Source organism: Drosophila bipectinata, chromosome 3L (assembly GCF_030179905.1).
Source record: "Drosophila bipectinata strain 14024-0381.07 chromosome 3L, DbipHiC1v2, whole genome shotgun sequence".
Taxonomy (NCBI): domain Eukaryota; kingdom Metazoa; phylum Arthropoda; class Insecta; order Diptera; family Drosophilidae; genus Drosophila; species Drosophila bipectinata.
In genome coordinates, this window is record NC_091738.1 from 8,358,820 (window position 1) to 8,385,769 (window position 26,950).

Consider the following 26,950-nt stretch of genomic DNA (forward strand, 5'->3'; position numbering starts at 1 on the left):
TTTCTGATCGGATACGAATTGGCAGAGCTATGGCCATCGGAAGGAGCAAAAGTGGGGAAATCGGGAAAACCCACAATTTTATAGGGGTACCCCTAGGAAAAAATTCGAAAAATTTCAAAAGCATATTTAGGCAATGCTTTGAATGAGGAAAGTCGTTCCTGGGTTCGCTGATTACTAAATGGTACTTTATTTCCTGATCGGATACGAATTGGCAGAGCTATGCCCATCGGAAGGAGCAAAAGTGGGGAAATGAGGAAAACCCACAATTTTATAGGGGTACCCCTAGGAAAAAATTCGAAAAATTTCAAAAGCATATTTAGGCAATGCTTTGAATGAGGGAAGTCGCTCCTGGGTTCGCTGATTACTAAATGGTACTTTATTTCCTGATCGGATACGAATTGGCAGAGCTATGGCCATCGGAAGGAGCAAAAGTGGGGAAATCGGGAAAACCCACAATTTTATAGGGGTACCCCTAGGAAAAAATTCGAAAAATTTCAAAAGCATATTTAGGCAATGCTTTGAATGAGGAAAGTCGCTCCTGGGTTCGCTGATTACTAAATGGTACTTTATTTCCTGATCGGATACAATTTGGCAGAGCTATCGCCATCGGAAGAAGCAAAAGTGGGGAAATGAGGAAAACCCACAATTTTATAGGGGTACCCCTAGGAAAAAATTCGAAAAATTTCAAAAGCATATTTAGGCAATGCTTTGAATGAGGGAAGTCGCTCCTGGGTTCGCTGATTACTAAATGGTACTTTATTTCCTGATCGGATACGAATTGGCAGAGATATGGCCATCGGAAGGAGCAAAAGTGGGGAAATCGGGAAAACCCACAATTTTATAGGGGTACCCCTAGGAAAAAATTCGAAAAATTTCAAAAGCATATTTTGGCAATGCTTTGAATAAGGAAAGTCGCTCCTGGGTTCGCTGATTACTAAATGGTACTTTATTTCCTGATCGGATACGAATTGGCAGAGCTATGGCCATCGGAAGGAGCAAAAGTGGGGAAATCGGGAAAACCCACAATTTTATAGGGGTACCCCTAGGAAAAAATTCGAAAAATTTCAAAAGCATATTTTGGCAATGCTTTGAATAAGGAAAGTCGCTCCTGGGTTCGCTGATTACTGAATGGTACTTTATTTTCTGATCGGATACGAATTGACAGAGCTATGGCCATCGGAAGGAGCAAAAGTGGGGAAATCGGGAAAACCCACAATTTTATAGGGGTACCCCTAGGAAAAAATTCGAAAAATTTCAAAAGCATATTTAGGCAATGCTTTGAATAAGGAAATTCGCTCCTGGGTTCGCTGATTACTGAATGGTACTTTATTTCCTGTTCGGATACAATTTGGCAGAGCTATGTCCATCGGAAGGAGCAAAAGTGGGGAAATCGGGAAATCCCACAATTTTAAAGGGGTACCCCTAGGAAAAAATTCGAAAAATGTTAAAAGAATATTTAGGCAATGCTTTGAATGAGGAAAGTCGCTCCTGGGTTCGCTGATTACTGAATGGTACTTTATTTCCTGATCGGATACGAATTGGCAGAGCTATGGCCATCGTAAGAAGCAAAAGTGGGAAAATCGGGAAAACCCACAATTTTATAGGGGTACCCCTAGGAAAAAATTTGAAAAATTTTAAAAGCCTATTCAGGCAACTTTCAATGAATGAGGAAAGTCGCTCCTGGGTTCGCTGATTACTGAATGGTACTTTATTTTCTGATCGGATACGAATTGGCAGAGCTATGGCCATCGGAAGGAGCAAAAGTGGGGAAATCGGGAAAACCCACAATTTTATAGGGGTACCCCTAGGAAAAAATTCGAAAAATTTCAAAAGCATATTTTGGCAATGCTTTGAATGAGGAAAGTCGTTCCTGGGTTCGCTGATTACTAAATGGTACTTTATTTCCTGATCGGATACGAATTGGCAGAGCTATGCCCATCGGAAGGAGCAAAAGTGGGGAAATCGGGAAAACCCACAATTTTATAGGGGTACCCCTAGGAAAAAATTCGAAAAATTTCAAAAGCATATTTAGGCAATGCTTTGAATGAGGAAAGTCGCTCCTGGGTTCGCTGATTACTGAATGGTACTTTATTTCCTGGTCAGATACAATTTGGCAGAGCTATGGCCATCGGAAGGAGCAAAAGTGGGGAAATGAGGAAAACCCACAATTTTATAGGGGTACCCCTAGCAAAAAATTCGAAAAATTTCAAAAGCATATTTAGGCCATGCTTTGAATGAGGAAAGTCGTTCCTGGGTTCGCTGATTACTAAATGGTACTTTATTTCCTGATCGGATACGAATTGGCAGAGCTATGCCCATCGGAAGGAGCAAAAGTGGGGAAATCGGGAAAACCCACAATTTTATAGGGGTACCCCTAGGAAAAAATTCGAAAAATTTCAAAAGCATATTTAGGCAATGCTTTGAATAAGGAAATTCGCTCCTGGGTTCGCTGATTACTGAATGGTACTTTATTTCCTGTTCGGATACAATTTGGCAGAGCTATGGCCATCGGAAGGAGCAAAAGTGGGGAAATCGGGAAATCCCACAATTTTAAAGGGGTACCCCTAGGAAAAAATTCGAAAAATGTTAAAAGAATATTTAGGCAATGCTTTGAATGAGGAAAGTCGCTCCTGGGTTCGCTGATTACTGAATGGTACTTTATTTCCTGATCGGATACGAATTGGCAGAGCTATGGCCATCGTAAGAAGCAAAAGTGGGAAAATCGGGAAAACCCACAATTTTATAGGGGTACCCCTAGGAAAAAATTTGAAAAATTTTAAAAGCCTATTCAGGCAACTTTCAATGAATGAGGAAAGTCGCTCCTGGGTTTGCTGATTACTGAATGGTACTTTATTTCCTGATCGGATACGAATTGGCAGAGCTATGGCCATCGGAAGGAGCAAAAGTGGGGAAATCGGGAAAACCCACAATTTTATAGGGGTACCCCTAGGAAAAAATTCGAAAAATTTCAAAAGCATATTTAGGCAATGCTTTGAATGAGGGAAGTCGCTCCTGGGTTCGCTGATTACTGAATGGTACTTTATTTTCTGATCGGATACGAATTGGCAGAGCTATGGCCATCGGAAGGAGCAAAAGTGGGGAAATCGGGAAAACCCACAATTTTATAGGGGTACCCCTAGGAAAAAATTCGAAAAATTTCAAAAGCATATTTAGGCAATGCTTTGAATGAGGAAAGTCGTTCCTGGGTTCGCTGATTACTAAATGGTACTTTATTTCCTGATCGGATACGAATTGGCAGAGCTATGCCCATCGGAAGGAGCAAAAGTGGGGAAATGAGGAAAACCCACAATTTTATAGGGGTACCCCTAGGAAAAAATTCGAAAAATTTCAAAAGCATATTTAGGCAATGCTTTGAATGAGGGAAGTCGCTCCTGGGTTCGCTGATTACTAAATGGTACTTTATTTCCTGATCGGATACGAATTGGCAGAGCTATGGCCATCGGAAGGAGCAAAAGTGGGGAAATCGGGAAAACCCACAATTTTATAGGGGTACCCCTAGGAAAAAATTCGAAAAATTTCAAAAGCATATTTAGGCAATGCTTTGAATGAGGAAAGTCGCTCCTGGGTTCGCTGATTACTAAATGGTACTTTATTTCCTGATCGGATACAATTTGGCAGAGCTATCGCCATCGGAAGAAGCAAAAGTGGGGAAATGAGGAAAACCCACAATTTTATAGGGGTACCCCTAGGAAAAAATTCGAAAAATTTCAAAAGCATATTTAGGCAATGCTTTGAATGAGGGAAGTCGCTCCTGGGTTCGCTGATTACTAAATGGTACTTTATTTCCTGATCGGATACGAATTGGCAGAGCTATGGCCATCGGAAGGAGCAAAAGTGGGGAAATGAGGAAAACCCACAATTTTATAGGGGTACCCCTAGGAAAAAATTCGAAAAATTTCAAAAGCATATTTAGGCAATGCTTTGAATAAGGAAAGTCGCTCCTGGGTTCGCTGATTACTGAATGGTACTTTATTTCCTGATCGGATACGAATTGGCAGAGCTATGGCCATCGCACAGTAGGCCGGATTGCCAAATAAGTGGCATAAAATCGAAAATTGTATATATCGAGCAAAAACTTAGCATATTTTAAGAATACACCACTATAAATGTTTAAGCAATGTTTTTAGTAAGTTTGGCCACGCCTACCTTAACTGCCCATGGAAGACAACATAACGTATACGTGATCTGAAGTTAGATTTCGTTTTTTATACTTATATTTATTATTTTCTTACATATTATACTGATTTTTATTATTTATAATAAACATGGATTTCATATTTGCTTAAATAGGAATAAAAGGATATACATTAAGATTTTATGCTTACATATGTATACTAAGTGTTAAAACATTGTGCTTTGGCAAAGACGCGTTCCTCCTTCCTCATAAGATAGCTTTGGTCCCTTTGTTAAATTTGGAATATCCGCTTGGTTATCCAAAACTATTTTTAAAGACTTTGATAGCCACTCTGAATGTTTTTTTTTTGAACGTCCGCATATTACGGCTACACTTTTGCAGATTTGATTTTATATAAATTTCAAAGCTTTTAATTTTTTTGTAAAGTTCGCCCTTCTGGTCGACTGTCAGTCTACCCTCATTAATCTGGCCAAATATCCATTCAGCAAGCGCATTAGAGTCGCGAGCGCTGTCAATTCATACGTCTAGCAAGGTTGCATGACAGAACTCATGCACATCTTGAAAATGTCATCATCGAAAAAGCCGCAAAAAGCCGCAAATGAGATTTTTTTTATATTTTTCTAAATAGTTTCTTCTTTTGTTAAAGATACATTACACATTGCAGAAATACGCAGAAGACTTTTTTTTTCTCCACAGAAGACGAACATAAAGGTTAAGTTTTTTCTTTTTGGACAACACAAAACAATACACATATAATACACATAAAATAATTTTACACAAAATGCTTTCATTAAACTCAATTTTCTTACCTCGAGGTTTAAAATTCATTTTAAATAATGTTAAATTCTTTTTTCGTGTGTGATTGCCAAGCGCACAAAGTCAACAAAAGTTTCCCGCCAACTTATTCACAAAAATCAGCTGTTCAATCACTTGACTTTGAAGCTAAATAAAAATTGAAAGGTTGCATTTCAACCAAAAATACTTTTTAATACTTATTATACAGGGAATTTAATATTGATAAGTTTAAAAAAAATTAAGATTTATTTAAATACAATTTTCGATTTTATTCCGCTTATTTGGCAATCCGGCCTACTGTGCATCGGAAGGAGCAAAAGTGGGGAAATGAGGAAAACCCACAATTTTATAGGGGTACCCCTAGGAAAAAATTCGAAAAATTTCAAAAGCATATTTAGGCAATGCTTTGAATGAGGAAAGTCGCTCCTGGGTTCGCTGATTACTAAATGGTACTTTATTTCCTGATCGGATACGAATTGGCAGAGCTATGGCCATCGGAAGGAGCAAAAGTGGGGAAATCGGGAAAACCCACAATTTTATAGGGGTACCCCTAGGAAAAAATTCGAAAAATTTCAAAAGCATATTTAGGCAATGCTTTGAATAAGGAAAGTCGCTCCTGGGTTCGCTGATTACTGAATGGTACTTTATTTTCTGATCGGATACGAATTGGCAGAGCTATGGCCATCGGAAGGAGCAAAAGTGGGGAAATGAGGAAAACCCACAATTTTATAGGGGTACCCCTAGGAAAAAATTCGAAAAATTTCAAAAGCATATTTAGGCAATGCTTTGAATAAGGAAAGTCGCTCCTGGGTTCGCTGATTACTGAATGGTACTTTATTTCCTGTTCGGATACGAATTGGCAGAGCTATGGCCATCGGAAGGAGCAAAAGTGGGGAAATGAGGAAAACCCACAATTTTATAGGGGTACCCCTAGGAAAAAATTCGAAAAATTTCAAAAGCATATTTAGGCAATGCTTTGAATGAGGGAAGTCGCTCCTGGGTTCGCTGATTACTAAATGGTACTTTATTTCCTGATCGGATACGAATTGGCAGAGATATGGCCATCGGAAGGAGCAAAAGTGGGGAAATCGGGAAAACCCACAATTTTATAGGGGTACCCCTAGGAAAAAATTCGAAAAATTTCATATTTAGGCAATGCTTTGAATAAGGAAAGTCGCTCCTGGGTTCGCTGATTACTGAATGGTACTTTATTTCCTGATCGGATACGAATTGGCAGAGCTATGGCCATCGGAAGGAGCAAAAGTGGGGAAATGAGGAAAACCCACAATTTTATAGGGGTACCCCTAGGAAAAAATTCGAAAAATTTCAAAAGCATATTTAGGCAATGCTTTGAATGAGGAAAGTCGCTCCTGGGTTCGCTGATTACTAAATGGTACTTTATTTCCTGATCGGATACGAATTGGCAGAGCTATGGCCATCGGAAGGAGCAAAAGTACCCCTAGGAAAAAATTCGAAAAATTTCAAAAGCATATTTAGGCAATGCTTTGAATGAGGAAAGTCGCTCCTGGGTTCGCTGATTACTGAATGGTACTTTATTTTCTGATCGGATACGAATTGGCAGAGCTATGGCCATCGTAAGGAGCAAAAGTGGGGAAATGAGGAAAACCCACAATTTTATAGGGGTACCCCTAGGAAAAAATTCGAAAAATTTCAAAAGCATATTTAGGCAATGCTTTGAATGAGGAAAGTCGCTCCTGGGTTCGCTGATTACTGAATGGTACTTTATTTCCTGATCGGATACGAATTGGCAGAGCTATGGCCATCGTAAGGAGCAAAAGTGGGGAAATCGGGAAACCCACAATTTAATAGGGGTACCCCTAGGAAAAAATTCGAAAAATTTCAAAAGCATATTTAGGCAATACTTTGATCGAGGAAAGTCGCACCTGGGTTCGCTGATTACTGAATGGTACTTTATTTCCTGATCGGATGCAAATTGGCAGAGCTATGGCCATCGGAAGGAGCAAAAGTGAGGAAATCGGGAAAACCCACAATTTTATAGGGGAACCCCTAGGAAAAAATTCGAAAAATTTCAAAAGTATATTTAGGCAATGCTTTGAATGAGGAAAGTCGCTCCTGGGTTCGCTGATTACTGAATGGTACTTTATTTCCTGGTCGGATACAATTTGGCAGAGCTATGACCATCGGAAGGAGCAAAAGTGGGGAAATCGGGAAAACACACAATTTTATAGGGGAACCCCTAGGAAAAAATTCGAAAAATTTCAAAAGCACATTTAGGCAATGCTTTGAATGAGGAAAGTCGCTCCTGGGTTCGCTGATTACTGAATGGTACTTTATTTCCTGATCGGGTACGAATTGGCCGAGCTATGGCCATCGTAAGGAGCAAAAGTGGGAAAATCGGGAAAACCCACAATTTTATAGGGGTACCCCTAGGAAACGATTCGAAAAATTTCAAAAGCATATTTAGCATTATATAGCGGGAGGAAACCCGCTCTTGAGTTTGCGGGTTACTAAATGGTACTTTATTTCGTGATCGGATACAAATTGGCAGAGCTATGGACATCGGAAGTGGAAAAAGTGGGAAAATTGGGAAAAGCCACAATTTAATGAAATTCTAAAAATTTAGGGTTGTTTATCACAAAATGATACTAATGGGGAAATGGGGGTCTGGTATCATATTACCTTATTTTTATCCTATCATTGTGGAAATATTAATTCAAATACATTTTTAATATACAACAGTCTTCTGGTTAATAGTATAATGTGTTATGGACCAAACTTATTTCGGAGCCAATGTCAAATGCTTTTTAAAATAAAAATAAACAAATTAAATGAATAATAAACCAAATTTATTTGAAGGCAGAACCAGGCATTGGTGTTTTGCCAGTTTGATTTCTAATCCAACTGAATGGGTTATCTTAAATTCAGAGAACACAGGCGTCAATTCTATAAAAATATAAATATATCAGCCACATGTAAAAGCCTTCATCCGTTGATGGTCCACCTTAAATTTTAAATTTCATCGTTGAACTGAATAAGCTGGGAAGTTTGCATACATTTATTCAACTTCAGAATACTTTTTGCGGATGTTACGTTCGTCTATTTGGTTCCAGTCCGACATGGATGATTTTGAACTATCTGATGATGGTGGAGTTGCCAGAGTTTGTGAATCACTTGAAATATTTCCATCATCGGTAGATGATCCTTCCTCTGAAATCAACAGACTTCCTTTATATGACTCTCCGACCTTGTATCGGTAACGAGATGACGATTCAACAAATTTTAAAAAGAAAATATTTTGAAAGTCAAGGTACTTTTTGCGGTTGCGGATAAACATCTTTACGAAGTTGACCTCTTTCTCAAAAACGAGGGTCTTTGATGCCTCATGCTCACCATTTGGTGCGTATTCGATAACACCATCAGGGATGGGCGGGATGGGCGTCTTCGAATGGTATTCGAGTTGCAAGTCCTTTATCTCTATGAGTTTATTCTTAAAATCTTCGATTTGCATCTTCAATGACACGATCAACCGCATGGAAATGTTTCGAATCATCTGATCTCTAGCCAGATCAGCCAAGGTCGGTATAGATACCTCAACGGATTCTTCCTTCTGATCTATTGCCGTCAATATGCGCCTTTCCAAAGATATGATCTTTTTCTGGAGCCTCATATTGACCCTCAACTTGCGCATTTCAGTTCGCATGCACGATTTATAATGTTTATATGTAGCTTTCATGTGTTCGTATGTCTCAAGATCGAGTTCTTCGGGCAAAGTCTGCTGTGACTTGTCAATATATTTTACTTCCGCTCCGTAAATACGTTGCAGCTCCAGTTCCCCATCCAGCTCCTCTGGTATGACTGCCAGATTTCTGTCCAGACTGTACCAGTCACTATCGCTGTCCTCTGTGTCTGTTTGTGAAGTGTCTTCTTCATCCTCGAAATCGTCGACTTCCAGCAGATTGTTTAGCTCATCCTGCCAGTTCTCCGCATCGTCCTTATTCCACGATGGGCCTTCTCGTTGATCATCGAGTATTTTATTATCGTGCATTTTGTTTTTTTTTTCGAAAATAATTATTTATTTAGTTGGTTGTCTCGTTTGAGATGTTGACTCGTTTGTGTTTCGAAATGGTATGGACGATTAGGAAATAAAATGTACACTCCTTTAAAAAATAAATCTCATGGCATGCTGGATTTAAAAAAAACATTTCAGGCCAAATCAACTTATGGCCAACTATTCTTTTATCTAATCATGATACAAAGAATGTAAAACATTTTTTAATGAATCATTGGAGTTTAGGTTTTCTGATGCAATTCCATTAACAAAAAAAACCTGTGAAGACTATACATACGTGTATCTTTCCTTTAGTCACCACGTCATCGATGGGCAGACGATAAGATAGGTCGGTTATTCTTGAGATAACAATTGCCCCGGGAATTCGTATACGGTTCAACCAGACCAAGAGAGTAAGGGCCGCGTCACAATCTCCAAAAGGGCTCCGGTGTGATGCCAATTCTCCTGCGTGGTCATTGTTTGGTAAATCGCTTCCCGTTTGCGGTGAACCACCGGCAAAGATTTACAAGGCACCGGACAATGTCGGCGGCTCTCCTCGCACCCATTGCCGCTATCTGGAGAGGCCCGGGGGCTCTATCGCGGGCAATAAATAAGGAGGCCGTGTCCGATAATGTCGCTATAAAACCTCTCCTCAAGTGGTTCAACGGCTCAGTCGAATTCGAGACACTTTAGCCAACATGCGATACTTTGCCATTTGCGCACTCCTCATCCTGCCGCTCGTCAGCGGAGGACTCGTACCCCAACGCCCCGCCAGGCACTTTGCCGTGTACGAGATCCAGCCCATCCACAACATGCCCCACATGGAAGGTACGGTTTTTGAGGTGCTAAGGACTTCCATGGGGAACAATTAATAATAGATTTCTTATTTTAGACATTGCCCAGAGAATGCAGGCCGTGTTCCAGAAAATGATCCCGGACATTTCGGCCGCAATCGATGCCCTGGAAATTCCGGACATGTCCGTCCATGCTGATGCCGGAGTACTGCCCGACATGTCCGTTGCCACTGATGCCGATGATACCCCCAGGAGGCGTTCTGCTCAGTTCAAGGTTGCCCCTCTGACTAGGGTGGCCGCTCCCTGGGTGTCCGTACTCCCCGATATGATGGTCCAGGCCGACGCCGATGCGATCCCTGATATCTCCGTTGCCAGCGATGCCGATGTGACCCCCAAGCGTGCCAGTTTCGCCCTGAAGAAGCCCCTCCTGTCGAAGGTATCCGGATCGATTCCCACTGTCGATGCTGATCTGATTCCTGACATCTCCGTGGCCTCTGACGCCGATGAGACCCCCAAGAAGGTTGTTGCCCCCGGTCTTAGGACGCTGCCCCAGCTTTTCGAGGTCCGCGGATCTGTTCGTGTGCCTCCTATACTCATCTCCGAGGTCAATGAGTCCCTCAAGAAGGTTGTTGGCTCCGGTCTGAAGACCCTGCCCCAGCTTGCCAAGGTCTCCGGATCTGTTCCTGTGGATGCCGATCTCATCCCTGATATCTCCGTGGCCTCTGACGCCGATGACACCCCCAAGAAGGTTGTTGGCTCCGGTCTGAAGACCCTGCCCCAGCTTTCCAAGGTCTCCGGATCTGTTCCTGTGGATGCCGATCTCATCCCTGACATCTCCGTGGCCTCTGACGCCGATGACACCCCCAAGAAGGTTGTTGCCCCCGGTCTGAAGACCCTGCCCCAGATTGCCAAGGTCTCCGGAGCCGAGCCAATGAAGCTCAGTCCCAAGAGCTTGCCCGATATGTCCGTGGCCAGCGATGCTGATTTCGATCCCAAGAAAACCCTGGGCGCTCTCTTGGCCAAGCTGCACTAACTGAATTTGGATTCTATCAGCAGTCCCATGGCTGATTAAATCAATAATCATTCATATCTAACCGGTTGTGTGTTTTTATATTCTTAAGTTTTTATATGATTGCCATTAATCAACTTTCGAGGAGAACGCTGGTCAGCTGTTATTGTTTTAGTTTTGTTATCAAAGATGGGCTTGAAGTGGTCTGATTGGCTTGATTTAATAAGAGTTTCCTATCAGTCGGGTTAGTTGTCACTGCTGGAAAAGCCTAACTCGTCAGCTTCTTTTTTAACACGTCAGTAATATATCGTTTAATATTGCCCTCAGTTTCTTCGAGCATCTTAGCCTCATCTTTTCTTATTTATCTTGGACAACTATAAGTAATTTATATAACTGTCTCAACTTGACCTCTGGCCTCTTTGTAACAGACAGCTTTCCGAAGAAAAGATACAAAAACCAGCAGACATAATCCAAGTTCGGCCTTTGCATGTTGGCCAGAAAGAAACTGATTAGTTTTGGCCCTCGACTAACAAATAAAATTAGTTTTTTTCGTCGGGAGTGATGGGGAAGAGTGGGAGTCGGGGGCATTGTATTGTATCGCCTGCTATTTATAAAAAGGAATTAACGGCAAAAACCGGACCCATGCACACACGAACTCACAAAAGTGGCCCGAATGTGATCCCAGTGTGGCACATGGCCATAAACAACCAAGGGGTAAGGAGGATGTTTGCACTGGTGCTGACAATTGAGAGACTGTATTTAATGTAATAAATATTTTTTTTTTTAATTAAAAGCCTTGCAAAATTTGTCAGCCAAATGTAGTTTTACATAAAGAGGTTTTAAGCTAGAAATATCTTATTGAAAAGTTTAACAAAGTCTGTTTTGTGGGGATTATGTTTTATATTTTTAGTTGAAACTTTTAGCTATTTTGTGAAAATTAAAAATTATTTCTTTAATTTTGAAAATAATTTTCCAAAATAGCTTTAATTTTGGCATCTCTGGTTAGTTTTTGCAAGAGTTGCCGCCAACTTTTTGCTGCCACTGCCGTTGTGATTTTCACACAAAAGCGCTAAAGCGGCTACTAAATTACGTGCTCATGTGTTCTAGTTGGAGTCGCCACATCGCCCCCGCCACTATCACTACCACTACCACCAGCAGCCTGCCCTCTTCAGCCTCCCCGCCTCTTGAATGACTCCTTTTTGCATTGAGAGCAAATCGCATTTGGAGCCGCTAATGAACCGCAGTGGTCCCGACCAGGAGGCGGCCATCGAATGGGTTCTGCTGCTGGTTTCTGGTTTTTGTTTTTGGGCTTTTCACCGCTACTCGTTTACCTTTTGCCGCATATTCAAACGTAAAAATAACGTTTAAAAGTGTAACAATGCTGTTAACTATTGTGGGCAGGCCCATGGATTGAATTGCCTTGCATGGCCGATGGTGGGGGGCTGGCAGTTCAAGGGGGCGTCCGCAACACAATTGGTGCTTGATTAAGGTGAGTTATGTAGTGCATCCCGGCAATATGTGTGGGGGTAGGGGTTTGCTGCCAAAAATTTCAATCAACTTTGGATCCTCATCAGACAAGGAGCTAACCATGCTAACCATAACGGAAATCGTTCCGTTTTTCAGAGAACAATTACTAAACCTCTGACAGTAGAGATCCATAAAACTTATCAATGATTAAGAAGTGTATTTCTTGTCAGCAAGGATCGTGGAAGAAAAAATATTTTAAATGGAGCAGATTAAGAAGCTCAGTCCTTGGCTCAACAACAATACCCCGAATCTCATAACTTCGTTTCGTTCACAATGCTCTGTTTTTGTTGGGAAGGTTAAAGTTTGTGCTGCCACTGCGGCTTTGCAGCTGTCGCTGGTGATGTCCTTGCCCCTCATCGACCCCCTCGCAGCTCCTGAGTCCTTGCCGTTGGCTGCACTTATTACAAAACTTTTAACTTCATCCCGTTTTGCATTTTCATTTATTTCGCCGCCTTTCATTCACTACCGGGTTTCTGTTGTTGCTGCTTAAGCATATCACTTCACCCATTTCTTTGGGGTTCCTTTCTCTTCCGATGCACTGAAAAAAAATAATAGAAAGACCTTTAATTGTTTTAAAATAAATTGACAAGATATTCAAAAGTATATAGTATGTTTAGAAACAGGGGACAACCTTTTTATATCTAAAAGTCTTACATATATATTTAATATAAATATTATTCAAGTGTATGGTATATTCCATTTCCCACAGTTGGCCCAAACTTTTCGCCCGCCGTTGCTCCTTGATTTCCATACTGCATTTTGCCTTTGAACTTTCATCTCCTTTATTTTGGTTTTTTTTTGGAGAAACTTTTGCTTTCAGCTGGACTCGAGTAAAGTGTACGAGTATTTCTTCAAAGGGTATGTACATATGTAATCAAATATATATTGCAGGAATCCAGTCTGCTAAAAATCGAAGCTTTGGCTTTCTTAATTCACTTTTCCTTCGGACTTCCTTATCGAAAACTTTTTTAATTTTAAAGAACTTCGGAGGAACGTTGTTGGCATCGCCGTTGATCTTTGAGGTATGTGATCTCCTGCAGAGGCACACGAAAGGGGTCACTTCTTTGGTTAACCTTTTGCTAATGACTTCCTTGTCCACCAGATAAGCCCAAAGTGCAACACCGACGACCAACTGGCAACAGCAAACGCTCTAAGAATGTTTAGCAAACACGCGAAGAAAGAAAACAAACTCGCTAAGCAGCATCATTTCGAAAGTTTAGAGTTTCAGCCACTTGCCAACAGATGGCGGCAGATGAAGTGTTGAAAAATGTAAAAAAAAAGAAATGTCAGAAAATATTTTCCTTGGGTTTGAAAAACAAACAAGATTTTTGGAATTTGGAAAGAATTTGTTAAACAAAATAAAACTCATGATTGTTTTGGTAATGAACTCCCTGTATAAATTACTTATAGAGACTAATACTTTAAATCCATAAATATATCTTATACTAATTCCTACTTTACCTTTCTATTATTTTCAGCTTAGCCCACACATAATTTAATTTTTTCTCAAGCTTTTTCTAAATGTCATTGCAACTTTCGCTTGCCTTATTGGTCTTATTCATGTTTACAACTGAATAATTCCATTGAAAATCCCAGCTTGTAAGGATACTTTAACGAATTTCCCATAATAAAATTGAAGTTGTGTAAAAATTATATAAGTAATTTTCAGCAATTTTTTTTTTTGACTTGCCAATTACGTGCTCGTGACCCGCCAACGATTCATCTTCTTGGGGGGGAATTGAAGTTTTTCTTGTTAAATTTTTCTTTTTTGGTAAAACCAAATTTAATTAGCCAACGATTTCATAAAGTTGTGGGTAGTTGGTGGGGGATTCACTGCGACTGCCGGTTGCTGCAGTTGCAACTTTGACATTTTGCCGCATTAGCAAACGATTGCCGCAGTACGTGATGTCGTGGGGGATCCCCCTCGCATCCTCCCCAACTCTCCTGTGCACTTTTCTGCTCCTCCTTCTGTTTCCCCCGCAATATGGCCCCATATCCTCATGGCGCCTGGCCTTGGTATTTTTATTTTATCTTTTTTTCGGTTAGCATTTTCGGTTTCAGAGTTTTTTCTGTATTTTGGCTGCAGGTAATAAATATTTTATTAGACGCTGTGTGAGAGGTGTGCAAAATTTACACCACCGCCAGGTGAGCTTAGGAGCGGAGAACGGTGGCACACTGTGTGAGTCCCTTTTCCTGGCTGAGTCATTGGCGGGGATTTGCATTTTTGGCCATAAAAAATCGAGTTGGCAGCTCTTTCTGGCTTCCCATTTATGGCGGAGAAAGTGGCGAAATTGGGGGGCGTTCAGTGGGTGGGATTTAAGAGCCGAAAAATTTGTCCTCCCTCTTTTATTTATATTTATTGCAACGTAATTTTTTTATGTTCTGGCCCGGCATTGTTGAAAGTTTTATGAGAAATGAAAAAGCCATGGAACAGAGGATCATTGAAGTGAAGGAGATTTCAAATTTATAAGGTAGCAGGATAATAAAATGAAATATTTTTCTTTAAAATGTATCGAATGGGTTTCCCTTTGAAAATCCCACTATTGTTTCCTTAAATACTGTTACTTTAATCTCAGAACATGTCACATTAAATTCCTTGCTTGCTTCGAGCTCTCGAATCCTTCGTCCTGCTTGAGATGCGTGTTTGCAGCTTGTAACTTGCGCACTTAATGACGCATACTTTTGCCGAAGACTGTTGCTGTTGCTGCAGCTGTTTAACCCAGTTATTTATGACACTTGGTCACACTTTGTCGACCCCCGGCCCACCAGTCACACCCCCAACAAATATTTATATGCCCCGCCACCCACACAGCCTTTGTTTTTGCAAATTCCTTTTGGCAAAATGAAAATTCCTCTCCTTGTAAATAGTTTACAGGACACATCGGGGTAAAGGAGTTGTTCTCCTGTCTGGATGAAAATATTTGTGCACTTGCATTTTATTAAGGCTGGCATCGCACCTCCGGGACTTCCGGGGGTGGGGTTAAATGGGTGGCAGTACCACCAGGACCAGGAATTTATTGTCATTGTCGCCTGGTCAATGCACCTGGATGCCAAAAAGAGAGGCAATGCATTGTCCTGGGAGGTCCTGCAACAAATGCTCTGGCATAATTAAAGCCATTTGTTTCAGTCGAGATCGGTGCGGGTCAGGCGATTTATTGTATTTTCCAGTTAGTTTATGGCTCGAATTGAAAATCGGTAGAGAAAGCAAGCTGCAGGTTTCACATAAATTGCAACAGCAAAACGGCAGGGAAATCAATTAACCGAATGCTCGAAGCTCATTAAGTCCGCCAACCGAAACGAATTATTGTATTATAAATATTCGCGCTCTAGCCATTAATTTCAATGGCGGATTGTTGTTAACAAACGACGCGTCGCGACGGCCATTCAAAAATGTTTGAGTGCCTGCCTTGAAGTGTCGAACGATCAATTTTGACAAGAACAACGTTTTATAAACGATTTATGTTGCCACATTATGGGTACTCGACATTTTAAAATCATGTTCAATTGTAATTTTTGTATGCGAACTGTATTAATAAATTACGGTCAAAGGGCAAGATGTTAAAGATTATTTTTATTAAATAAGGAAAAATAAGGAGTCAGAAGGAAGCAAAGGTTATCGTTAGGATTCCAATCATTAGTTACTTTATTTCTTAGAAATCTTTCCTTGTCGAATCATTGATGTCACAATTCCATTCAAAATGCAAATATTAATAAAACAAAATAAAGAAAAAAACCCTCAGCGAGCGCCTATTGGACCCGCTCACATTAATTTGATTTAAGCTTGGCTGCTTTTTTGACATTTTTATTGTTATTGTTTTCTGGTGTGGTTTTTTTCGCGTTTCTGTCTGCTATCGGGCCTGCCATCGCTTATTGTTGTAACGGTGGTGCCCCTGCATTGTTTTTTGATTTTTTTTTTAGCATTTTCCAACACATTTTATCGTTTGCTTGTTTTTTGTTCTCCGCGTCTCGTGTTGCTTTTGTTTTTATTTCCCCCTCCCGATCTGAAACTTGCTTTTTATTTATTTGGGCCTTTGTTAAATGGCATTTTCATGCTTAACTGGCGTCAAATATGGAGTTCCCAACTCCAAAAACCAGAGCAACAAGGCGCTAGGTGGGGGTTGGGGATTGGGGGTCTTGGCGTAAACTTTCCGACACGTGCCCACCAAAAAACAACAGAGAATAGAGATTTAGTTGAGAGCCCGGATAGGTGAACATTTAAATTTTGGTCGTTTTGTAGCAAATATATAAATAATATATTGGTCTATGAAAATAATTTCCCGAAAAACTGCAGATAAATTCATTGAACAAAAAATAGTTGTTTACTTTTTGCTAGAACTGTGCGCGCCATAAATTCAATATAAAATATTCAAAATATGATTTTGCATATGAGAGCACAATTTGTTTGTTTATTCTGGTTTGTCTACTTTTTTGCGGTCTGCGCAAGTTTGTAAATATTTTTGTGCAATTTACTACACAACATTTTCCAATTCATGCTGCCAACAGTGTGCTGATAAATTTTCTTCACTTTTTTAACATAAATAGTTAATAAATAAATTATTGGGTAATACAATTTTTTCCCACTGTTGGCATATTCGAATTTGAAATGTCACTCCTTGCCAAACTCAAACACTAAGTCCCAATATGTTTTTTAAACAAACTGTTTCTCCCTTACGGTTGTCAGATTCTTGGCACTCACTGTGCCACTGTCGCTGGACTAATGCAAATTTAAATGGCAATTTGTTTAAGCCTCTCAACTTTAACCCAGCAATCCACTGCCCGGAATCGGGCGTGGCAGGACAGCAGATGTAAAAATGTTGCTCACATTTGCTTCAGAAAGAATTCGCAGCTCGGAACTCCGGATCTCAGCAAGCGGAACGGGAAAAACTGTGACCTGGGGATGAGGGAGTCACAGGGGCTGGGGAAAAGAACTCAACTAAAACGCATAAATCTTCGTAAAGTGTCAGTGTCCATATTTTTTGTCTTCCTCTTGGTGTTCCCCTTGTTTCGCTTTCAGTTTGGTACTTGTTGTTTTTGTCATTGTCAGCAGCAGAGAACTTTTTCCAAACAGATTGTACAGTGAAGCTTCCATAAATATAATTTCAGTTTCAATTAAGAGGTCCTTGATAGTCAGAATGTAGGTATTTATGGTAATTCGAGCTTAGAAGTATTAGAAAGAAAATATTAAGTATACGCAGTGTGGTTCTCTTGGAATATTGTACATAAAATCACAAATATAATTATAGATATAAATCTAATTTTAATAAAGTTATAAAAAATAACTTAAATATGTTTAAATAAAATATTAAGTATACGTTTCGTGTTTCTTACAAAATATTGCGTATACGACCCGTGGCCTTGATACAGACAGCTGGAGGTCGAACCAAAATTTGAAAAATATATATTAAATGGTTTCTTTTAATATTAAAATTTATTATAAAGAATGTGGACTGTTCATTTTTTGCTGCTGCCATTGTTGTGTTTCTGTCCATTGCGTTTTGGGGTAATTTGTACGCATTTCTTTTGTCATTGCCTGCAACTTTGGTTTTTTTTCGGATTTGTTAGCTTACCCCGCCAAAAATAATGAAAAAAAAATAGCAGAAATATGTTCTGCTGCTGTCATCGGCGAGGCTGTTGCTGTTGTTTATTATTGTTATTTCATTTGTTTATTTCATTTCCATTCGCCACCAAGTGTGTGAATAACGAGTGGCAAAAAGCGGAAATTAGTTGCAGGCCTCCTACTCCAATTTCTCTGGATGCCGCAAAAAGTCGGACAAAAATAATTATAAAAACGAGAGCTGCAAAAGTATGACCTAAAGTGTTGCCAAGCTCGGCAGACGAACTAAAAACAAAAACAATTAGGCACAGGCAGGGGCAATTAGTGGCAGGAGGATCCTCCAGGGTGTGGGGGCTGGAGAATGGGCCCGGAGATGGACAGCAAATAAATGCAAATGAGTTTCGCAGCAGTTGGCTTTTTGTCCACTTGCACTTGCAAAGCGATTAGCAACATTTATCCAAACAGAAAAGGGTAAAGTTTCCCTCTAAATGGGAGGAACACCAAAACTTTTCCAAAAGGCCGGGAAACAGAGACAGAGTACAGTTTTAAATGATAAATAAACAAGTGTGCGGTCGTTCTTCAACTGTTCCTTTTCTTGTTAAATAAAATTAATTGGCAAAGAAACAAAATTACAGTCGGCAGGGTTTAATATATTTAAGGAATTAGCTTTGACTAACACCAGTTATTAAAGAATCTGTGAATAAACGTTACAGAAATATTTATTTAGAAATGTTTTTGCGAATTCCATCACATATATTTGAATTTTTACACTTCTCTTGCACACGCTCATTATTGCTTTTTGAAATTGGTAAAATATTAGACAAGTTATTAAATTCAAAACCAATAAACCAATAAGGGTGCTAATTGAATTACCACATCAGAGTTCACTCGAATAGAGTCGAGTGGTATGCATATGCCGGATTACTAATTAGGCATAGAGGTAGATAATGCCCAGACCAGCTGGTCTGCAAACATTCTAATAATGCAATTCCCTTGCTTCCATCCACATTCCATCAAGCAACAAAAAGTGGATTTCGAGGGGGCTGCAAACTGAATCCGACATGGCTAATAAGCACTTAATTAAATTAAGGCTGCAGCCTGTTGGCGGAACAAATTTGAACAAATCTCCGCTGTAGGAGTTGCCGCGCCACTAAATGCAATTAAAAAATATTAAAATTATATAACAGGCAAACACAGAGCTAAAGTTGTATCTAAAATTCTGAAAAGAGATGTCGGGGAGGATGGGCAATGGAGCTTCATTGACGTTGCCAGGATATTGTGGTTATAGCGAGGGGGCGGCAGAGTACACACATAGTTTCCACTGGCCAGCATGAGCCAAAAATTTTTGCTAATTATTTGCAAAATATTGGTTGCTCGTGTTTACACAATTAGTCAAATTTCAGGACAGAGGAAGCGGAATATGCCCGCTAATGGCAGCGGTGATGGTGGTGGCCGCTCTAAACTAGTTTATTAAAATGGTACGAAAAATAATGCAATATTGTGCGCCACTAAAGGATCAACTTAAAGTGGGCTACGACCAATCAGTTATTCTGTTTCAAGTCCTGGTTGAAGGATGCCAGAGAAAAGATAATGAACTGAACCTCAGATGAAACCACAATTGCCACCTGTTCTGGCCACCCTTCCTGCTATAGCTGCTTGTTCCATTTTACCAGCACTTTAATTCAGACTCAATTAGAGTGGAAAACTTGATAAAAGTTTCTGTCTGTGTCATTAAGTATGCCACTCATTCGAACCCTATCGGTTCGAACGATATAAGCAGGCTACCCGTCTCGCTCGCCTTCCGGCTTGCTGTCTCTATCTAACCGAGGACCCAGGGGCTGTCTGTCAACCACAGAGGACCAGTGCCAATGCTATTCAAATTGCGTATCCATCTTCATTTATTTCATTTTCCTGTAATTTCCTGGAATTTCTTTCTTTGCTGATATTGCCCTGACACCCAGATTCTCTCTCTTGGCTTTCTCTTTTTTCCTCGGTTTCTTCCCCGCCCCTGAGCTTTGGTTCTATCTTTCTCTATCTTCATGGACGTGCCTCTGCCTTTTCCTCTTTTTTGGTCGGAAATAGAAAAGTGCGCCAACTTTTCGCTTGAATTGGCAACGCTTACACCTCCACAGCGTCCCCCATTGGCTGCACTTTTGCCAGGAAACTTCTACACTGAGAGAATATATTTCCAATTCATTGATTAACAGGAAAGATACAAATTGTTTTACGAAAATAAAGAAACTCATCTTAAACCTTGCTAAATTTTAACATAAAACCTAAAAAATTATATAGTATAGGTATTAATGAAAAGATAGGATCAGCAGATAGAACTTTTATAGAAAAATCAAATATTTCTTACCGTGTAGTTCTCCTCTCTGAACCGGATACCCCTCTGTGGTTTTTGCGGTTGTGTGTGGGTTCAGTGCCTCCATCGGACGATGGCAACCTGTAATCGTTCTTTTGCGCCACATTTAAAATGTCTCCGGGTGTCTCCTTCACCAGCCCACCGCTGCCCCCTTTATTCTCTGATTTGCCGCCCCCCTTTCAGCCCCGCCACTGTACATCTGTCTCCGTGTCCATTCGTTCATGTCTTGTTAGCGTAAATCAAGCGTAACAAAGCGACGGCATTCGGAAAGGAGAATCCCGTGGAACAGCCGGAGGACGAAAAGGAAGATGAGGCATTGGTCTCCGTGGATCGAGATGCAACTGCCCTGGCTCCACCAACATCCTGCCGCAGTGGAAGCCCCCTTTGAAAGTCAAGTCGCTAGCTAGAAAATTTATTACGGCGCTCAAAACGGAAACTCGCTGGCTAAACTGCGCCTCTGGGATTGGGTTACGGATTGCATCCAACCGGAGAGACAGCTAGCTGGATGTCCTTTTAGCCAGGACCCCGTTGATTAAGCGCCGCGCCAAAGCCCTCAAATGGCTTTGTAATGCGGTCGGATGATGGTGCCCGTTTAAATTGATAAATTCCGGAAGCAGAATGTGCGGGAATCGCAAAGCTTTCTTCAGGTGATGGATTTCCATTTAAGATTTAATAGGGCACGCGCTTGAACTTAGAAATAGATAATTTCCTAAGGGCTTTAATATTTCCCAAAAACCAATTCTAATTAAACAGCTAACAGGCTTCATCAATCGAAGCTGACCAATATTTTCCCCACTGACCCCCTTAATCTCAGAAAGCTCCTTTCACAAGCTCCTTAAGTTCGGCCCCAAGCTGTTTGGCCTTTCACCGGCATCAAAGTGGTTTGCCCTGACAGGGACCTACCAGACCTCCGTGTGCCCCCTTCCAGCTCAAATCGTGTAAACAAGGTGCCAAATATCAGAGGATACTGGGGGAACCCGAGATGACCTTTTAAGCGCACCCACCGCCCTTATAAATCTCCATCTTAGACTGCAAATGCAAATACGGCTCGGAGGGTAGGGGTTGGGCTTCTGGGTGTGTTGGCCAATTTTGTTAGCCAATTAGTAGAGCGGGAAGAATGGAGGCCAGGGTCTTGGAACCCCTGCACACACACACTCATAAACATGAACAAAGGCCCAAGTCTCGATCAAAGCTAAAATTGAGGAAATGTTTAAGCCGAGTGATTGGGATGGCATTCGATGAGGAGATGAATGGAATTTATTGATTGCCGGGCCGGGCCATTGCTAATTAGAGCTTGTGGCGTAGGTCCTCCTTGACGTATGGACATGATAAGCGCAACAGATATCCATCCTCGGCATTGCTGGCTGACTTTCCCAGTTTGCTGGAAATCAGCTGGCACTTCGAGAACTTTTAAATTGGTCAGCTGCAGCGGGCTTAAATCGATTTACCCTTGTTGCCACTGAAACAGGGATTTCACACCCACCATTGTGTTTGCTTAATTGAGCCGAGTGCCAAGTAATAATTGATGAATCTGGCTTAAATTCAAGAAAATTTCTGTTCATTTTCGTGACACTTTGTGGCTTCAGCTGTTGACATTTGCCAATTTTGCAAACATTCATACCTTGGTCGGGGTCTTACCTCAATTTTACTCCTAATTGGATTTCTTAGCCTGGTGAACATAATTTTAAACGTATTGAGAATGTCAGGGAAGTGCAGTCTATTGCTCTCAGAGGTCATAGTAATTAAATATCACTCATACGCACTGGCTAACAATCCAAACTTTATTAATTTTAGAAATATTAGAAACCTCTGGAATAATCATCTCCATACTAAAATTTTCCATAGTAATTAAAGCTATGACATTCACTGTTCACTTAATTGTTTATTCGTTTGGGGTGCAATATATTTATGTTGAATGCACCATAAACAAGAGTGGCTCGCTTACGCAACAACACGCTTGCAAACAAATGACAACAACAAGAGCAGTAAAATATGCAACAGCAGCAGTAGTTGAAACAATAATAACAATTTTCATTGTCTGTATATGTGCTGCCTCGATGTGGCATCAAATTTATATACTCTTCTGCTGGCCTAGGGCCATGGCTTTCTTATGACTCTTCTCACTTTCATTCTTAGAAAACTTGCGATTAAAAATAATCAATGAACAAAGGATTTTATAACAAAAATAAGTAAGAAAGTTTCACAGAACAGGGTCCTTAAGTTTATTTCAATAGAGAAAAAAACATTGCTAAACTTCATTTATTCAATTTAAAATATTAATATTATCTTTTAGTCTTGAATAATTTTTCTCAGTTGACTTTTCAGTCCCCAGACAAATGCAAATTGCATACATAATTGGGTTTTGCGGGGCGCAGGGTCAGCAGAAGGGCGAGTTGGGGGATTTCGGAATTCGGATTGGAGGACTCTACTGCATGCATGTTTCATTACTTTAATTGAAATTATTCCACAATTATATTGAACATATTTGTCTGAAAGCAGAACAGCAATTCGCCCTGCCCTTTGCTCTTCTACTTGGCATTTGTTGGGGATCAAGAAAGCTTAGCATTGAGAAATCAATTAGGTTGCGTATACGCCATGTTGACTTGCAAGAGTTCCACGTTGTAAGACTGATTTAAACAAACTAATTGGACTCTTTTGGGTATTTGGTAATGCATAAACCATAATAAACCTGATTTTAGTTCAATTAAATTCTTTAGCGGCTTTCGTTTAAAAATTATTCGCCTAACCAAACACCTTCCTGATTTATGTGGCATAATTAACGTTATCGGTGGCTAGCAGGCCTCACACGCAGGCATTAATTTGGCAAATCCGAGTGAAAATCGCATAAAAATATAGATTTAGCACGCATCGAATGCGAGATTTGCTATTCAACGGAATTTAATGAACTGTCAACGCCGTTCGGGTGCAACGTTGCGTATGCGTGATTTATAGACAGAAAATCAGTGGCAGATAGTGCAAGGCACTGACCCGGATATTTGTTATCATAGGTGGTTGAATTAATGCATCTGATTTTGTTATTAGTTTGGGATTTTTAAAACTCTGAATCTAAAAATCTAATCCCGAATAATGAGTTCTAATTGTCCATAAATCACAAGCGTTTAAAAAGGGAAACGAGGCAGCCGTTTTGATTGCTTTTCTGATACTGAAGCGACGGGAGGACTTAACTGTTGCACGGATACGCAGTCAGGATAAAGTACAGGAAGGAGTGGGCCTTAATGCATTTCCGTCTCCTGGCTGCATGTGAGTAATATTTTAATGAAGAGACGCCAGTCCGGGGACTCGAGAGGTGCTGTATGGGGTGTGGCGTGGAAATCCTGCGGAAGGGAGGGAACTAACATGCCGCGGAATTCCTCTGCCTTGCCAAGGCACTTTATCAACTTCCGGCATGTGAGCGATGACAACGAGGACATCGCGGCAGGTGGATCAGAGAGATGGGGGCTGGGCAAAGGATATATGGAGGGAGGATGTTGGAGCTATGAGTGCAAATCAAGCGCAGCCGGCTCCTTGGCGAAACTTTTCGCCTCGGGGACCAGGCGAGGGGGAGCAGAAGAATATTCGCGTAAACTTGCCACATCGCAATGAGGCATGGAACGTGCTCAATGTCCTCTTGCACCGCCCAGAGCCACCCACATCCTTTGCATATTTTAGGAAGTGATTGCACAAATGCATAATTTAATGACGGCCGATAGAGATGGATGGTGCACTCGAGATTTCCTTGCTGCAATTTTGATAAACGTTGCATTTCCAAAATGAGTTTAGATTGTCAAAGGAAAAAATATGTTGCAATAATTAAAGTTTGGAAGATGAATATTTGATAGAATTCTTAAAAAGTAAGACATCATTTCCGTTCAATTGCTTTTTGGCCAAAAAGCAAACACACATCAATCAAAATGAACCGCACTAACTTGACCACCCATCTCAGACAGTTTGAAGAAACTTCTTTTTGATGAAAGCTGTTGGTAGTCAAATATCATGCACATCTCACAACAGACATGTTTACTCAACTTCCCCCTTTTTATCGAGCAGCTGCTGTTAATATTTCTTTTCGAATTCAAAGTTATTTATATGTCAGATGAAATTGAAATTGCTGCGAGTATGGAGATGCCGAGCATCGCTTGTCACGCCAGCGATTCATCATCATCATCTCCATCGACAATGTCAGTCATCATCATTACCAGCGACATTCAAAAGATGAAAGTGTCTTGGAGAGTGATGGATCCACCAAGGAATTCAGTTTGTCACATAGAAAAATAATCGTTTCGGAAGGATATTTTTGGCAGTGACTTTATCAGAAGGCTGTGACTTTATAGAGTTTTTAGATATTTTACGAAAAATTATGAATAATTGGATTTTTAATTTGGAATATAGCTGATGTAGCACAAAATTTACGGCTAGTAACTATGCTAAAATTATTTTTAATAGTTTCTTTATTTGTATTGCTTACTAAGTGCACATACTCGCAATTATGTGGCAACTGTGAGGAGGAGAATCAGGATCGTTGTACGATTAGCAAGGAGCCCGGATACGACTGCCTTGGTCCTGAGTTTCACGACTCTGTCATCCTGGACGCCTTAAAGCTTGGAATGAGTCCGCACACTGAACTAAACGGCTCCAAGGTGCCGTCATTTAGCCAAAATATGGAAGCATGTTTTCCCAATGGATTCACCTTTTCTCCTCGTAGGTGAAATAAAAAAAAAACTGAATATATTCTACAGTCTGATCTATTCTATTGTCTGATCTACAGAATTGAATTTCTCGGTTTGCTGTGTTTGGTCTCGCGAAATGGGCTGCCACTTGATTGTGACTCCAGAATTGGAGAAGTACATACCATGTGGTATTTGCCGGATCCCTGTTACCATTCCAGGCACCAATCCCACATGTGGTTGCATGGAATCGAATCTGAAACCATATGTTCACCAAACACACCAAACAATTATATATGAGCATCCAATAGATACAACCTGTATGACGATGAGTGATTTGCAAATTAGTCCCGCACCAGAAAGACAAAACATTGACGTTGATGCTGATGATAAAAAGGCATCAGGGGCAACTCAGTTAATAAATTCCTTTCTAGTGATTGCTACATGTATCTTTGTGGTATTATGGAAACCAACATGGTTCAGTTTTTTTAAAGTTTGACAAGGAAAGAATTTAATAAATTTTAAGAAAAATTAATAAAAAAAAGAGCCTAAAAAGCTGCCCATGAAATATACGTCACTACATATTAGAAATTGGACCTTCGAAATTTAAAGTTTAATAATATGTATCATTTATTTTTAAGATTCCTCTTATTTCTTGTATGTCTTAAGTGGGGTTTCACTCAGCTTTGTGGAAACTGCACTTCAGAAAATATAGGTCGTTGTACCATTGACGAGCAAGCCAGCTATAAGTGTCTGGGTTCTGAATTTTGGGACTCCGCCTTCTTTCTGAAACTCAAGCGTGGCGTCCAATTTCATCGCGAACTGAAGAACTCAAAGGTGCCACATTATGATAGTGATATGAGTGCTTGCTTCATAAATGGGTTTAAATTCAATCCGAGTGAGTAAAAATATTTTTTTGTTTATATAGATACCAAATATGATTTAAATCTCCAGATCAGAACTTCTCGGTGTGCTGTGTTTATTCGCGCCAAAAGGGTTGCCATTTGGTCGTGGCTAAAAATTTGGAGAAATTTATTCCATGCGGTCTTTGCAGAATGCCAGAATTTCCAAATAATCCTGGAGGTATTTGTCCTTGCAAAGAGCTTCATCCTGTATCTCGTCCCCCTCCATCACAAAGTTCATCGGACAAAACTCACTGTAGAATGAATGCTTTTACATTTGGAGTTTATGTGGTGACTATATTGAAAATAATATACTTGGGTATCTAGGTTTTTGAACTAAAAGTGTGTTTTAAAGTCACGGTTTTGGGAGCATCACTGACATTAAATCTCGCGACAGGCAACCACTTACGACGACATTCATTTGAGTGCCGTGGAGACTATTCTAAAGATATTTTGAACACATCGAAGTAAAAAATATGTGCGACTGCTGACATTTCTTTCAATTCATTCTACCCATTTCCACATGCCATCCGTACACCCTTTTTATCCACACTTTCCTCTCACATTTCAAAGGACCAAATTGCATAGAATTTGTTTTGGGTGCACCAAGAAAAATTACAAGTATTTCATAAAAGTTTAAAATGTTAAACCTTTTCTAGCCATTTTTCTTGAATTTTAAACTAAGAGGGACCTTAGATACTCTTCTATGAATTGAAGAAAATATTTTAACCATTCATTGTACATTTTTTTTTAGTGTTTTAAAGAAGCTTTGCTTTGTTGGCGTGTGCTGAGAATTGTCACTTGAAAATTGCCAAGCTGTATGCCAAGCGTTTTCTGGAGGGTTTGTGTGCCTGTGCGGTTTCGGTTCGGGTGACATATTTAATTTTAAGCTGTGACTGATATACTTGCGGAAACTGTAGTGGAAACAGCTCACTCCATACTTTTCAATAAATTTGCAGCTTGTTCATTTCCTGATTTGTGAGCCACTGCGGCGTACATATATTATGAATGTCCGCCCACGCAGATACGCAATTATATTGAGTAATTAGTTGAAATTGGCATTAAACTCCCGCCGCCCATTAACGTAATTAAACTGGCAATGGATCGGGAATCCTTTTTAGCGCTCATTTCGATTACGTGCCTGCCATATGAAT

The 26,950-nt window shown here is 40.3% G+C and overlaps 2 protein-coding genes and 2 long non-coding RNA genes across 6 annotated transcripts in view; 3 read left to right on the top strand and 1 right to left on the bottom strand.

Moving 5' to 3' along the window:
- Window positions 1–26,950, bottom strand: part of LOC108133850 (COMM domain-containing protein 4) — a 203,038-nt gene that overhangs the window by 172,630 nt on the left and 3,458 nt on the right. The window lies entirely within an intron of this gene.
- LOC108120651 (uncharacterized) lies at window positions 9,636–11,561 on the top strand. Its single transcript, XM_017234394.3, has 2 exons — window positions 9,636–9,809; window positions 9,874–11,561. The coding sequence occupies exons 1-2, from the start codon at window positions 9,680–9,682 to the stop codon at window positions 10,806–10,808; spliced, it is 1,065 nt and encodes a 354-aa protein (XP_017089883.2). The 5' UTR covers window positions 9,636–9,679; the 3' UTR covers window positions 10,809–11,561.
- On the top strand, window positions 11,656–13,630 carry LOC138926323 (uncharacterized). Of its 3 annotated transcripts, XR_011442789.1 has the most exons (4): window positions 11,656–12,273; window positions 13,132–13,169; window positions 13,292–13,333; window positions 13,414–13,630. It is a non-coding gene; the product is annotated as an uncharacterized lncRNA (long non-coding RNA). The 3 variants fall into 3 exon arrangements; XR_011442787.1 differs by having other exon boundaries at window positions 13,132–13,333; XR_011442788.1 differs by having other exon boundaries at window positions 13,292–13,630.
- On the top strand, window positions 24,791–26,565 carry LOC138926324 (uncharacterized). The gene is made up of 4 exons (XR_011442790.1): window positions 24,791–24,928; window positions 24,996–25,792; window positions 25,849–26,087; window positions 26,551–26,565. It is a non-coding gene; the product is annotated as an uncharacterized lncRNA (long non-coding RNA).

What these genes read in the sequence shown, in the direction of transcription:
- LOC108120651 (XM_017234394.3), top strand. Translation starts at nt 9,680, where the DNA reads ATGCGATACTTTGCCATTTGCGCACTCCTCATCCTGCCGCTCGTCAGC. An exon ending in CAACATGCCCCACATGGAAG is followed by an intron (nt 9,810 to 9,873) that starts GTACGGTTTTTG and finishes TTCTTATTTTAG; the next exon opens with ACATTGCCCAGAGAATGCAG.